This window comes from Blastomyces gilchristii, assembly GCF_000003855.2.
Source record: "Blastomyces gilchristii SLH14081 genomic scaffold supercont1.7, whole genome shotgun sequence".
Lineage (NCBI taxonomy): Eukaryota > Fungi > Ascomycota > Eurotiomycetes > Onygenales > Ajellomycetaceae > Blastomyces > Blastomyces gilchristii.
The window spans coordinates 432,417-446,505 of record NW_003101676.1 but is presented as its reverse complement, the minus strand read 5'-3'; the positions used below and the strand labels follow the sequence as shown (position 1 = coordinate 446,505).

Sequence of the window (14,089 nt, the reverse complement as noted above, 5' to 3'; positions counted from 1 at the left end):
TTTTGAATTCTCATACATGTACAGAGTTTCACTTTCAGTTTGATAATTTTTACTGTTTTTCTCACTACTTTGAGTAAATCTTCTGAGAGATTCTGTATATCTTTCAGTTCAAATAGTAGAGAAAAGTGTTATTTATATTAATTAGAGAAGATGTTTATTTTGATAATTTCTCATTAATTATACAATATCTATTATTATATTATTATATAATTTCTGTTATTATTATATAACTTCAGTGATAATTATCTCTCTTTTATTCTTCTAAGTAAAGAGCAGACTTCTTTAAATCTGATTTACTACTCTTATTTTCTTTTTCTCATATCTTATTATATTTGCATACATAATATTTATCTGAGTGTGAAGTTTTCTCTTAACAAGTAGAGTAGTATTAATTAGATACTCTTTCACTTATCACTTCTTTATACACTATCTTTTTAAGATATTTTTGAACCACACTAACATGATAACTATAAATCACTTTGTAGATGAAATTATCATATTCTGAAGAAGTCTGCACTTCTCACTAGTTTTTAGACATGCTATTAGATGTGATTCAAAGATTACTTGAGTCTAGACTAGCCGCCGGGATCATGAATTTCACATTTGGTTCCATTTGATCTGGTCTCATACATTTCTTGGCGTGAATCCCGCTGGGACTGGCTATCAAAAAAACATGTAAAGTGACTATATATCAGATCTTAAAATGAAACCATGACTTGAAAAAAATGAGAAAGTGGTCTCATTTGGTCCCATTTAGTCTTATTCTTGGCATAAAGTTACTATTTTTAGACATTTTAAGGTTTTTTTTAGACTGTTTTTAATTTTTTAAAAAGTAACACTTTTTGATAACACTCAAATGAGATTTAAAGTCATTTAAAGTAATAAAAATAATTTAAATTGAGAAGTGAAAATCATGATCTCATTTGAAAAATGTGACAAGAGTAGACAGTAAGTCTCACTGAGACAGTATGAGACTACTATCTAATGTTAAAACTGTGTAATGGGATCAGTCGAATTAGTAATGAGACTATCAAAAAATCTGGTTCTGGTTCCAGACACGGTCACACGGTCAGTCTACTTGAGTCAGTGTATGATTACAGATATACATCAGCTTCTTATATATATAATACTTAATTAGTGACTGCTAAAGCTTCTTTTACATTTATAAGCATGTTTAGAGTTGATTATATTATTATTCAGTAATTATACATTCTTTCAAATTATAGAGTAATGAAATTATTAAATTTTTTAAATTTATCATTAATATAGTTCTTTTCACTAGTAAAAATACAGATTATATATAAGAAAATAATAATTTCTGAAGCTGTTAAAAAAAATAAGAAGACTTATAAAAAGAATATCACATTATAACACACTATTTTTAAAAAATAGAAGAAGACAGATATTATAAAGAAGAGAATAAAATAAAAGATAACTTATTAAATAGTAAAATAGTAAAAAGATATAAATAAAACTATAAGATTATTATTATTATTATTATTATTCTTTCATTATACTTATATGCAAGTGAAGCTTATAATAAGTTCTTACATAATATTAAATACAGATCAAGTGTTAATTATACAGAAGAAAATACAGATATTAAGATTATATCAAGATAATAAGAACATAGAAAAATACAAAGAAATAATAATTAAATACATATAATACTAACTTCTCAGCTCACAAACATAGAGTGATTCATTGAAGTGATTTGTACACCTCTGTATTTATTAGAAATCTGAGGTGCTTGAGTTCCAGATTTAATGTATTCCCTGCGGGTTTCAAACTCACATGTCTTGAGTTCCCACGCCAAGGTGCTACTGAGTGGCCGCATTAATTATTCAGTCATCAGGGCATAAAACTATAAGAGTCACTTAAAAGCAGATTGAAAACAAGCTTACAAATATAAGAAAGACTTGAGAGTAAAAAGAGAAGAAAGAATAAACTGCTGTATAATAATAATTATAGTTAAATAAGAAAAAAAAATTGAAGAATTCAAAAATTATCTTTCTAATTAAAAAAATAGATTCTTGATTTTATAAAAAGTACTTAAATCATGTTTTTAGAGCTCTGTCAGAGTACTTATAGATTTATTATCAGAGAAATCTGATAATATTACAATCTTTACTAATTTAATAACTGTTTACTTACTAAATCTATCTTCACTCAAGATTTCATATTCTGAGTAAATTATTAAGTTAAATAAACAACTACAGAATTACCTATATAGTTTTATGTATAATTTTCTATATATATTTTCATCATATAATATATCATCTTAAAATCTAATTGCATTGTTGAGATATCATTGAAAATATTTCATCATAGTGATGGTGAAATGGCCGGCGTTGGGTGTAAGCGGGCGTTGGGTGGCACGTTACTAACTAGCCAATCATATTTTGGTGCTGTCCCCTATACCAACGTCAAAGTCCACCCAAAAGGTTGAGATCGTAACTACGGCTTTGACCGCCGCTAACTATCCTACTATCTTATAGTTTGCTGCTGGAATTCTTGTCAATGCCAATGCATCGAGTTATTTCCACTCCATCCTACAAAATAGGCTATCGTCAGCATCGCGCTCATCGGCTCAGTCACGAAAAGCGGGGGCAAAAGAGGGCGAACACGGGAATTTTGATCAAGTCGGATGAGAACTTACAGGTTCTCCGGTAGGCTCAAAGCTATTTACCAGCCTGCTCTCATATATCAAATCTGGGTTCCCAAAGATATCAACTGACGCCAATGCGTGTCCTCTTGAGTTTCCAAAGCGGTTGACCGCGGAAGTAGGGAACCCGTCAAGATCATACCCTCGCGATGATGTCGGATTGGCTGCTGCTGCCGCCGTTCTCTTCTCCTCAACACTGGTCCGCACATACCTAAGGGATGGCGGATTCCCTGGAGAGATGACATTGTCTGCCGCCAAGACGCTCCCAGGGACTATCATGGCGAGTTGTTCGCAGAGTTTCAAATCGGCCACGTATGCCGGTTTATAATGGTCTAGGAACATCATATCGATGCGGTTAACCACCCCCACTGGTATGGAGTTTGAAAAGGGAGATATCGCTGGGGCCAATTACGACCTCGACAAAATCGCCCAGCCAGCCAGGTCCAACAGCATTCTCGATACTGCGCCAAAACCAGGGCTCCGCTCCAAACTGTAATATCTCTTCCCCTCCCGGCGGCGGACTGCATCCCCAAAAAGGAGCGCAGAATACCCGACATAGCCGCCCAGCTCAATCATTACTTGAGGCTTAACTGCTGCTATCAAGTCGGTGACGATCGACCCTTTGGCCGAGCCGACGTTCATGAGGTAGCTCTTATCTCTTCCATATTGGTCGATTGCGTCTATGATATTCGAGGGAGAGCCGCGGAGTTGTTCGAGATTAGGTAGATTGTATATGTACCGAAGCAGTTCGATCTCTCTTCCATCCTCAGACTGTACGCCGGTGGATGTTAGCGAACGGACTGTGCTCAGTTAAGGCAATACTGACAGGAGTAGCCGGTTTTGGCAAATATGGTCGGTCAACAACTCTCATTTTGAAATTTGGGCTGCACGAGATGCGGTTCCTCGCAACGAAGAAAAAGATATATATCTGCGCCCGTCAACAACAGTGACACATTAGTTATCATGGCCAACAACAGAAGGGAAGGGGGGGAAGCAGGAAACCCTGCTTATATAGCAAAATTTCCCTTTCACTTGCCTATATCCCGTGAGTATATGCAACACCGTGATGACACCCTCAGGGGATGGAGATCACAGTTTTGAATTCCTTAGCTCCGATACAAGGACGATTCAACTGGGGTTCTCTTCCTTTTATATGCCTCCGGCCATGTAAACAGCTCCACATACAGGGTTCAACGATCCTGGTAGACAGTTCATGGAAAGCAAGCAGAAAATTTCAGGCCAATCTCTTGGCCCTAAAGAGGGCATGATGGGGGTATTCCTGTGCAATCTTATACCATATTTTAGCCATGTCTGTCTATCGATCTTTTCTGGTCTTTCCTTGGCTCGAATTCCGCATCCTGCCGTTTTGCATACGCTGTAGTGTCTCTTCCATCTCGTCACACCAAGCTGCTAATGCAGGTAAAAGCCCGGATTAACTGCCCTACCATGTTCTGCTGCACACCCCCCATTACCGATTTCCGGGTGTGCTAGTAGGAAATAATACTGGGCAGATTTCTTATGCGGAAGAACGGGTTTCCTGCTCGTTCAACTCCACTCATCATCTGTGTAACACAGTGCTTCAGCAGCTCAAGTTTTGCCATAAGAAAGAGGAATAATAATAGACAATATACGTACGACGTTGACCCAATGTTGAAACACAGCTACAACAGCCGCAGGACACCTTGCGAGAAAATATCTTGGAAGACGCCTGATTCATTGCACCGGGATGGAATAGACAGAGATGAGCAAGGATGCTCTGACAAATTTGCCGGTGGCGTAAATAAAAGTAGGGCATGGCATTGCTTGCAGTTGAAATGCCCGTCTCCTGCCCGTCATACTATACATACATAGCGGGTAACGTGTAGCGCGGTGAAAGGGTGTAATAGTGTAGCGTACTTACGATGCTGACTAGAAGTTTACAAGAAGTTTGATAAACGTGGTTATCCGCCGGGAGCTGAAGGCCGGATTACTTCAATTAGAGCAACTACCCACTGGTTAGCAAGTGCTTTTTTTTATTTTTTTATTTTCCTTTTTGACTGTGTTTCGTCAGCCAACAACCGTTCGTACATGTACATGTATATGTAGTACTCCGTACATTGGTGAGACGAGGGAGGTTGAATTCACAGCATCAGTTAGCAACCAACGCGGCTACGGAATGTATGTCCACCGGTGCATGTCCATGCGCGGTACGGTACCAGGACGAGCTAAGTATATGCCCGCTCTCAGAAGTTAGTTATAAAATTATGGAAAGAGGCATGTTGAATATTCAAATATTCCCCCTCCTTTCTTCGCCGCATAACTCTACTTTCTGCGGTTCAACATGGCAGACATGCCTGTTTGATAGTGTGGGCTAAGAGAGCTAAGCTCACCATAATCGCCCCAAGAGTTGTTTAGCGTTCTCTCTTGGCATTGACCGCTGCCCCGATTATTTAGCCCTTGTAAACTCTCCCCCGCGAAACTCCTCCGCATCTTTGTTCGTAAAAGCGTGGTTAGGGTAGTACGTAGGATGTAACGCAAGGCAAACCATTTTATATTCATGGCCCTTGGGGGGGGTCTATATAACCCGTGTAAATTATGTAATTCTACGAAGAATGTGCACACCACCTACGATTGAGGAATGCATATAAACATACTGCTAGGTACTAAAAGTTTGCTTATTCCCGGTTCTCCTCCTTCCTAGGATACCCGTTGATGTGTTAGGTATATGTGGGAATGACGTAAAGGAAAAATGTAGCCGGTACTGAGGGAGGGAGCTTTTGAAGACAAAAAAGAGAAAAGGATTGAAGGATCAAGAATAAATTTCAGTGTTGTACTTCAAGTCATCCTTCGCCTATGAACGCCTAGGAAGTGGAATGTTAGGGGTGCGATGGTGGGGCTAAGAATGTATCACAAAATGGTATCCTTGATCTGGCTTTAAATGATCATGAGAATGCTGGCTATCCTGCAGGATGAAGATCGTCTGGTAAACGATGAGAAATAACATCGCGAAAGAAATATGGGATAGTCGGGATTTAAGGACATAAGAGAAGGGGAGAAAACGGTTGTCCAGGATTAATGCCAGGAAGAAAAAATATGTACACAAAAAAGACAACACTAGTGTATAATCGGGTTATTCTTTACGTGGATGGGGAGGAGCCGGATAGGATCCAGGCGAATCAAGCTCAAATACTTGGGCGGGATGTCCTTCGGCTGGTGAGTCAAGCTCATATCGGGAAGGTACCGGAGCCTGCGCTGGTAGCTCTCTAGGTTCTTGTTCGATGCGCATGTATGGGTCATCCTTTTTGTCAGTAAGAGCTGGCTGGGATGGGGGTGGTTCAGGATAATAGACGGAGGGAGCTGTGGGAACGGCTGGAGAGGCGTTGAATCGATCGGTCGGGGTCTTCTTTCGCTTGTTTCGTCGAAGGAAGAAAATAGCGGCAGCGATGACGGCGACTCCTCCGACGCCGCCAACGACTCCGCCGGCAATCGCGCCTGTATTGGAGGACTTTTCTTCGGTTGAAGGGGGAGCTGTCGGTTGCGGAGTTCCGGTCGGCTCTGCTGGTAGCGGTTCATCTGTGATCTCCGGCCGCCTGGCTATAGTTTGAGAAAATATGCTCGCGACTTCGCTATTAGGCCATCCGCCCTCCGGTTCCTTCAGTGTAGCTTTTCCGGTTCCACTGTGTTTGGTAAAGAAAATTAGTCTGGAAACAAACTATTGAGGTATATAATAAGTGAGGAAGAAAGAAGAAACATACTCCCCGCCAATTACATCGGAGACGATCTGAGGCACAGTGTATTTAGTGTCGCGATCGAATTGCTTTTGCCATTGAAATGTGCTGGTATCAAGCACCCGGATAGGTGGGTAATTTCGACTGCATCCCTTTTGCTGTTTGTCGTCTTTCCGAGTTGTACCCCCAATCACTACCATTTCCCCGTCTTTCCAACTGACACATTTATGGCTGTCGCGACCAACCCCATCTGCCTTCCATGGTTCTAGGCCAGTCGTAGGGGCACGTATCCAACGAAAAGATGGGAGGGTCAGGACATATAGGTCATTATATGAGGTTGCATTCTCCCAGGTACGGCTGCGACCACCATACATATGCACCTGGAACGAGGAGTCGTCTGGAGCGGAAGAGACAGCTGTGCAAAATGCGGTTCTCGCGCTCGGGATGTCTCCAGTAGCTTCAATTTCGTACCTATTGACCCAGTCAGCTTCTGAATCCCTGATTCTAATATCTCTGAGTATTTAAATCCGACCAAACATACCAGGTACTAGAGTCGATATCATACACACCGATCTTATCCATCTCCCTGAAATCTCGGCTTGTTTTGGTTTCGTTCGTTCCTTTTTTCGAAGTCTTTCAATAGTGTTAGGCATAGCACATACAAGACCCGCTGCGCGGCAGAACAAATGGCACATACATCATAACCACCGAACGCAACCAGCATCCCTTTCTTTCCTAGCCGTACATAATCCATTCCCCCATTGGCTATCCGAGGTTCTCCGACGGCGTCCTCCCTATCCACCTTAGTCACGTTAGTCCATTGAAGGTTGGCGCTATCCGTCGCGTTGAAGACCAAAGTGCCCGTAATGGGGAGGTCCCATCCTCCCGTATAGAAAGAGAGGTTGGATTCCGGCGCAACAGCAGAAAGCCCAGCGAACCGGGTTTCCAGATTTAATTTGCCGCCAGCAACTACTGCGCGACTCCATGTTCGATCTTTTGCATTGTACGACCACATCCAATCATATCTGCTCGAACTCGACAAGCCAGCATATATGTATATGGAATTTCGCGCGGCGAAAAATGCACCTCCGGAAACTTCATGAGGCGCGGAATTTGGAATATCGGTCCTATGCAGAGTATGTGGAGAGATACCGCCTTCGACGTTAAACGTAGTGTTGAGGTCGAGCCAATAAAGTTGGTTCACTTTTACCATATTCCATTAGCAACGAGCTAAACTCGACAGGTTGCAGACAAGATCTCAAAATACCAAATGCTTCATTATGTCCATCTTGAATCGTTACCTTCCCAGCCATCATAAATACTAAGTTACCCAGAAGGACCGCTTTGGCACCAGTTAGCATGACTACATCAGGTTGAGGGAGGAAATGCGCGTATCCGGCTTACTTCTCCCCTCTGTAAAAACACAGAGGTCCCCCGCCGACCGCGGTGCAAGAGCCGCCTCCGCATGGCATCCTGCAGCGAGTAGCAATGGGGCAAGGCATGATCTAATTGAGAACCGCATTCTTCAACAAGAAGAGACCCTCAATAAAAATCCGCAGAGAGTCGTGCGGAATAGTATCTTGAAGACCGTTCATCTGCAATGCCCATTCACATCGAAAAGTTGGGTAGAAATGAAGTGGGAAAAAGCTTGAGAGTTGCGAGGAGAATGGGTGCAACCAAAGGGGGCGGTTGCAAGAGCTGAGGAAATCAACGCCGTCGCGAGGCTAAGTGGATTTAATAATCTTTTCCCCATGCTTGAACTCGTATCCAGCTTGACACTTGTGCAGATCGGGCTTGGTTTAGGGGCCATCAGTGTCACTGGGCAGTGGGCGTCGTGGCTGTCCCGACCAAGCAAATGGATGCCGAAGACTTGGCGAGCTGCATTTGAAACGTCCAAAGCATACTGACAATTTACAGCATATGGAAGTGAAACATGAATGGCCAGCTTCAGAACCGAGGAAACCTCGTATTATTGGGTGGTGAATAGGTATAACGATTGTTACGGGTCTCAAGACTAAGGAGATGTTTGGTCCGAGAAGGATTTTAGCGCCGGTGTCTAATTGAGCCTCCCTCGTAACTGACTAAGCGGGGCTGGCGCCGTTAGGAGAAACTAACACCTCTTCATTTTTAAGATAGTAAGTTCATCAGCGATTCAAATTCCAGACGTTTCACACAGCCTGTGGCTCCGGGTCAATCGTGTGGGATATGAAGAATGCTAACCAACGGCCCCCTTCAACCTTGGGAATATGCAGAGACTAACTTGATATATCTCGACACCCAGGATTCAATCCGATACCACAGAAACGGACCGCACAGTTCAGCATTGGGGAATCGATGAGAGAGCCCAGAAGAGGAGTGGCTACTGAACTAATTTAACTCACCAACCAATCCGCGACCTGCCCGGTTCTCGCAAGGTTTAAACATGGAAGGCTTCGTCGCACGCACATGCCAACCAAGCCACCGCAAGCCATCGGAGGCTTTGTCAGTAATTCTCGTTTGGATGATGGTTATTTTGGCTTCAGCCACCTGCCTTGCTTAGCGACTGATCTGCCGCTGGGCTGTGCCTGGCTTCACTGGCAACAAGCAAAAAAACAAAAAAAAAAAAAAAAAAAAAAAAAAAAAAAAAAAAAAAAAAAAAAAAAAGAAAGGGGGTGGCTCTCGAAGACAAACTCCCCAGCACAACCATTCATGTTCTAGATTTCCAACTCGGTAGGTAGAACAGTAGGCAGCAGAAATAAACATGGCGGACAATCGCGAGAAAGGGCTTCTGTGATGTGGGTTAACCAACTAGCGGGCCATCCCGGCAACTCTAATCTGACAAGCCAACCATCAGAGACTGAAGCGGCACACAACCCTGTGTGAAGCAGTGAGAGGCTGTCGCTAATAAATCAATTAGCTTTAGAGGCGTCGCGCCCTTCAAATTGCGATCACATGCAAATTGAAGGCCTGGCTATGTGCAAGGACAATGTCGGCATAACTCTTTGGGATAAACAGAATGAAAATAAAAGTGAAAAATATGAAAAATATGAAGAAAGAAACACATCTGTCAACCTCATCTAGCCTGGAGGAAACAATGCCAGAAGCTGCCTCTCTCTCGATGAGTGGAGGACCAATGAGGGAAAGTTGGAAGAACCCTTGCAATGGTCCCCCGGTATTGCAGGGTGCCTAAGGTCGCTGGTTGTGAGTTCGTGAAGACTCTGAAGAGAAACACCTCAGCCGAGAAGCCGTTTTGCATTCTGCAACCCAAGGAGAAACTAAGACAACAAGTTGCGTTGCTCGCGTGTGGTTGACTAAATGGTCGAGACCCAACTCAGAAAGTGGGAACGAATTCTAGCATAAAAGCTTGGCCCTCTCCAGTTTAACGGGATTGTTTGATTATTAACGTCACACAAGAACTCATTATAAGCTCTGCTTTTCAAAGCCAACCGCCCCACCACGAACTCGCTCAATTGTTCGAATAAGAACCTGCCGATAGATCCATCGAATAGCTCTCGATCATACAAGCATTTTGACCCCATCGCCGACCGCATACCCCGTGTGGTGGTGGAATTATCCAGCCAAACGTGAACCAGACGTGGTTTGAAACTCCTGTGTGGGATTATCCCCCGTCCACCCCTACCACACCACAACCCCGGGTCAAATTGCCATACAAATTGTAAGGTGAAGAGACCTAGCCATATGCGCCAATCTTCTTGATTTTGGAAGATCCCTGACCTGTAATTGTGGAGATATCTGAAGAACAACCTCCGTGAAAACCCTTCGTCTGTCTTTGATGTTCCAAAACATCAACACCAAGTCTCACTCACATACCGCCCTTCCCAATCTGGCCCATCTCTGGTAGAAAGATACAAAAAGATACCTCAGCAATAGTATTTAGCACATAATCAATGGACAACCACATACATCTGAAGTGTAACCTCCCATGAAAACCCCTGTCTGTCTTTGATGTCTCAGGACATCAATGTCAAGTTCCTCTCATGTATCACCCCTCTCAATCTGGCCCATCTCCGGCAGAAAGATACAAAAAGATACCTCGGCAACAGTATTCAGTACAAAACTGGCAGACTACTATAAAATCAGTCTAACTCAAGATCTGACTGATGTTAGGACTTGGTTACATGGATATCAGAGTGACAGCAGCTTCATATTAGAATGTAATATTACTGATTCTTGAAGAAGAGAACTAGATAGTAGAGAAGCAGAGAATGAGTATAAGACACTGCAGCTTCTGTGAGTCACATAATGTGTATATAAGCATGCTTCAAGTTCTAGGCCTTACACTCTGCCTTCTCACCTCTCTTATCCCTCTCTCAGAGTGGTGAGGTTATTATATTATACATATGATATAGGTAGTGAGGCATACAGACAATTAGAGAATTAGAGTATACAGTATAAGAAGTGAAATCAGCAGAACACACTCTGTTCTGTTCTGAAGTTCTAATGAGACACACTCTGCTCTAGAGTTTATATGAAGTAGTGAGAGTCTTCAGTTCTACTTTTGAAACTTATAACAGAACATGCTCTGTTCTACTTCTTAACAGAATATATTCTGCTCTATTAAAAATGAAGAGACTTGTTATAGATTATTTTCATAATAGTAATTAACACTGTGATATTATGTCTGAAAAAAATCAAGTATATCAGTATATACAGAATCTGCTTATAAGATGTCTGATACTGAGTTTATTACTGATGATTATCAAGATCTCATTGAATAGCAGGTATAGAAGATATCAAGATGCAGCTGAGTATTAAAGAGATAGTCATAGTCTATTTATTTATCAAATTAAGAACTGTGACTCACTTAATATATGAAATATTTGATTCAGTTCTCTCAGATAAGCTTGATATCAAGTATCTTCTAAATGTCATTATTATTATCTAGATTGAGATGTAAAATCTCTAAGAAGATATACTGATTATTGAGAATGAATAAGCAGTGTGACTCTAGAAGTGAGACATGAAATACATTATATATATAGTAGAAAGATGACAGGTTCAGTTGATATATCTGTATACTGATATGAATATGCATAGTGAAGAGTTTAAGAAACTTGTGATTTAGCTTATAGTTGAGATAACATATTTTTATATTCTTCATATTAAGAAAAACAAGATTATCTATCTGAAACTCACAGAGCTTATTATAAGTGTAATACTGTATGAGATTCTGAGAATGAAGAAGATGATTATAAGTCTCTTACTAAGTATCTTTAATAAGAACTGTACAGTGTTCTGCTGCAGTGTCATCTGATTCTGAGAGAGAGAAGTTAGATATAATAAGAGATGTAAGATAACATTCTAGATTCATGAAGAATAAGATGAGATTATAAACAGAATGTACTGAATTACTGTAAGTAAATTCAGCTAAGATAAGAAGATCTACTCAGTCATTCTATAAGTAGATAATATATAGATATAGATATACTTTCAGTTCACAGTTCTTACTTTCTGTCTGATTATCAGTCTGTGCATGATAGATAGTGAAGAGATGATGATTAGTATCAATAAGATTGATAAGAGAGTGTTAGAATTCTGAGATGAAAAGATGATCACAGTCTGAGATCAAGACTGCTGATATTTTATAAAGATAAATAATATTATTAATAAATAACTGTGTGAATATCTCTGAGAGAAGATTCACTGTGATGAGAATATAATAAGAGTATTTGAATCTTTTGCATATAATTATTAAAACTGTGTTGAATATGATATCTGTGACTGAGCAGATGAACTTGAGTAGATCTATTACAAAGTTGAGAGTGATTGTATACTAATTAATATCTGAGATGAGAATGAGTGTGAGCTCTCTGTATACTTAATAAGTAATAGACTTGAATTATCTGCATGCTTCACAGCTGTGTACATAGTTATTCATTTTATACTGCATGATAGATCATCAGAATCAACAGTTTATCAAGACATAGATTTAGTGAGATTCAAAGTGTTCTATGATGAGAGAGTTATGAAAGTTCTACAGAATAAGAACTTAAGTGAGTATATAATCTGAGATAAAAATCCTGTCTTTGTACAAGAGTAGATTATTCTCTATGACTTAATTTTCCAGGCTATTATAATCTGTTGAGAGTATGAGTAATTCAAGATTTTCAGAAAGATTGTTATGAATTATCTACTGCAGCAGCTCTGTGATATAATCTTCAGTGTATGACTATATCTGAGTGTGAGCAGGGATAACTGAGACTGACTCTACTATTTATACTACAGTGAGAGTGATGAGACAGACATTACAGAGTTAATTATAAAAGTTATTAAGAAATCTATGAAATATATTAATGAGTTCTGTAAGATTATCTGAATGTAATCAGTAGTCTGAACACTGACTGAATACATCTGCTAAGTTACTGTGATCTTTCTTATACTTTATACTGATATCAAGCTCACTTAGATGTTAAGCTCATCTTACTTAACAGTGACTAATAACCTTGATTATGAGAAAGAGTAGAAGATTGTTATAATCACTGTATATAACTATATTACAATAATTACTTCTGATGAAATGACTTCAATACTTGATTAACTTTATTATTACTAATATCTCTTGATTATAGATTCTATAGTTACACTTAGTACTTGTTATTTTTCAGCTATAGAATATGACTGAATATAAGTGATCATCAGAATCTTTCTGTATAAGAATTTCACTTATAATATATTTACTAATATCATAGAAAATGACTATGTCAATCTCATCTGAGTAGAATATAAGAAGAGATGTTTTAATGAAGATCTCTTTCAGTAAGAGAAAGTTAAAGTTCTCAGACTCTGTTTATGAAAAGATTTTATTAATCTTGAGAAGACTAGTTATTGACAGAGCTATCTTACTATAGTGATATATGAAGTGATAATAGAAGTGGTAAAAGCTCAGAAATTCATAAACATCTCTGATTGACTTAAGAATGAGTCATGCTACTATTGTCTCAATCTATTTAAGATTCATGCAGATGCTGCAATAGTTAATTATATAGTCTACAAGGTTCATTTCTTTCTGAAGAAAGTGACATTTGAAGAGATTGTATATTAGATAAGCTTTTCTGAATTTTTACAGTATCTGTTTAACATATTGTTAATAAGTATCTGAGTTGTGATCTTTAGTGTATATTATAACATCATCTATGTAGACTACTGCAAAATTATTAATATATAAGAGTAGTACTATCTGAATATATTGCTGAAAGTGACTGAATGAATTACAGAGATCAAAGAGTACTACAAGATATTTATAGTTATTATATTATATCTTAAAGACTGTAAGATGTTTGTACTTCTCTGCAATTTACAGAAGATGAAATGTATGAACTAGATCTAGTTTTGTAATTCAGTGTATTTCAGTGAAGTATTCAAGAAGTTCTGATATAAGAGATATTATATATTGATTTTTAACTGTGATAGCATTTAAATTTTAGTAATTTATATAAAATTATTTAATTTCATCTTTCTTCTGTGTGAAGAGTACTGAGAAGATATATACTGACTTACTCAAGTATATGAATTCATACTCAAGATTTTCTTCAATATATTTTTTTAGAAGTTGTAGTTCTGATTAACTTATATTATAGAGCAGACTCTTCTTCAGAGACTTATTATTTATAAAAGTAATCTTCATATCTGTCTCTGAGTATGAAGCTAGAGTATTAACTGTGAGTAAGTGAAAGACATTCTTGAAGTTATCTAGCTCTGAAGATAGATATATGATAGA

General features: G+C 39.2%; 2 protein-coding genes across 2 annotated transcripts; both read right to left on the bottom strand.

The window, feature by feature from the left end:
* Window positions 1-2,492: 2,492 nt before the first annotated feature.
* On the bottom strand, window positions 2,493-3,010 carry BDBG_04107 (catechol O-methyltransferase; the record flags this gene model as incomplete). Its single annotated transcript, XM_031721540.1, has 2 exons — window positions 2,493-2,552; window positions 2,660-3,010. 2 exons carry the CDS (start codon window positions 3,008-3,010, stop codon window positions 2,493-2,495), a joined length of 411 nt encoding a protein of 136 aa, XP_031578129.1.
* A 2,055-nt stretch (window positions 3,011-5,065) lies between these two features.
* Window positions 5,066-8,958, bottom strand: BDBG_04106 (kelch repeat protein). The gene is made up of 6 exons (XM_031721539.1): window positions 7,777-8,958; window positions 7,640-7,714; window positions 7,070-7,575; window positions 6,914-7,005; window positions 6,400-6,843; window positions 5,066-6,321 (listed from the first exon to the last, which is right to left on the bottom strand). Exons 1-6 carry the CDS (start codon window positions 7,892-7,894, stop codon window positions 5,775-5,777), a joined length of 1,782 nt encoding a protein of 593 aa, XP_031578128.1. The 5' UTR covers window positions 7,895-8,958; the 3' UTR covers window positions 5,066-5,774.
* Window positions 8,959-14,089: the final 5,131 nt, after the last annotated feature.

Coding starts and splice junctions, on each gene's coding strand:
- BDBG_04106 (XM_031721539.1), bottom strand. CDS start 7,894: ATGCGGTTCTCAATTAGATCATGCCTTGCCCCATTGCTACTCGCTGCA. Junction 7,006..7,069: donor TTGCGTTCGGTGGTTATGAT/GTATGTGCCATT, acceptor CACTATTGAAAG/ACTTCGAAAAAAGGAACGAA. Junction 6,322..6,399: donor TCCGATGTAATTGGCGGGGA/GTATGTTTCTTC, acceptor TACCAAACACAG/TGGAACCGGAAAAGCTACAC.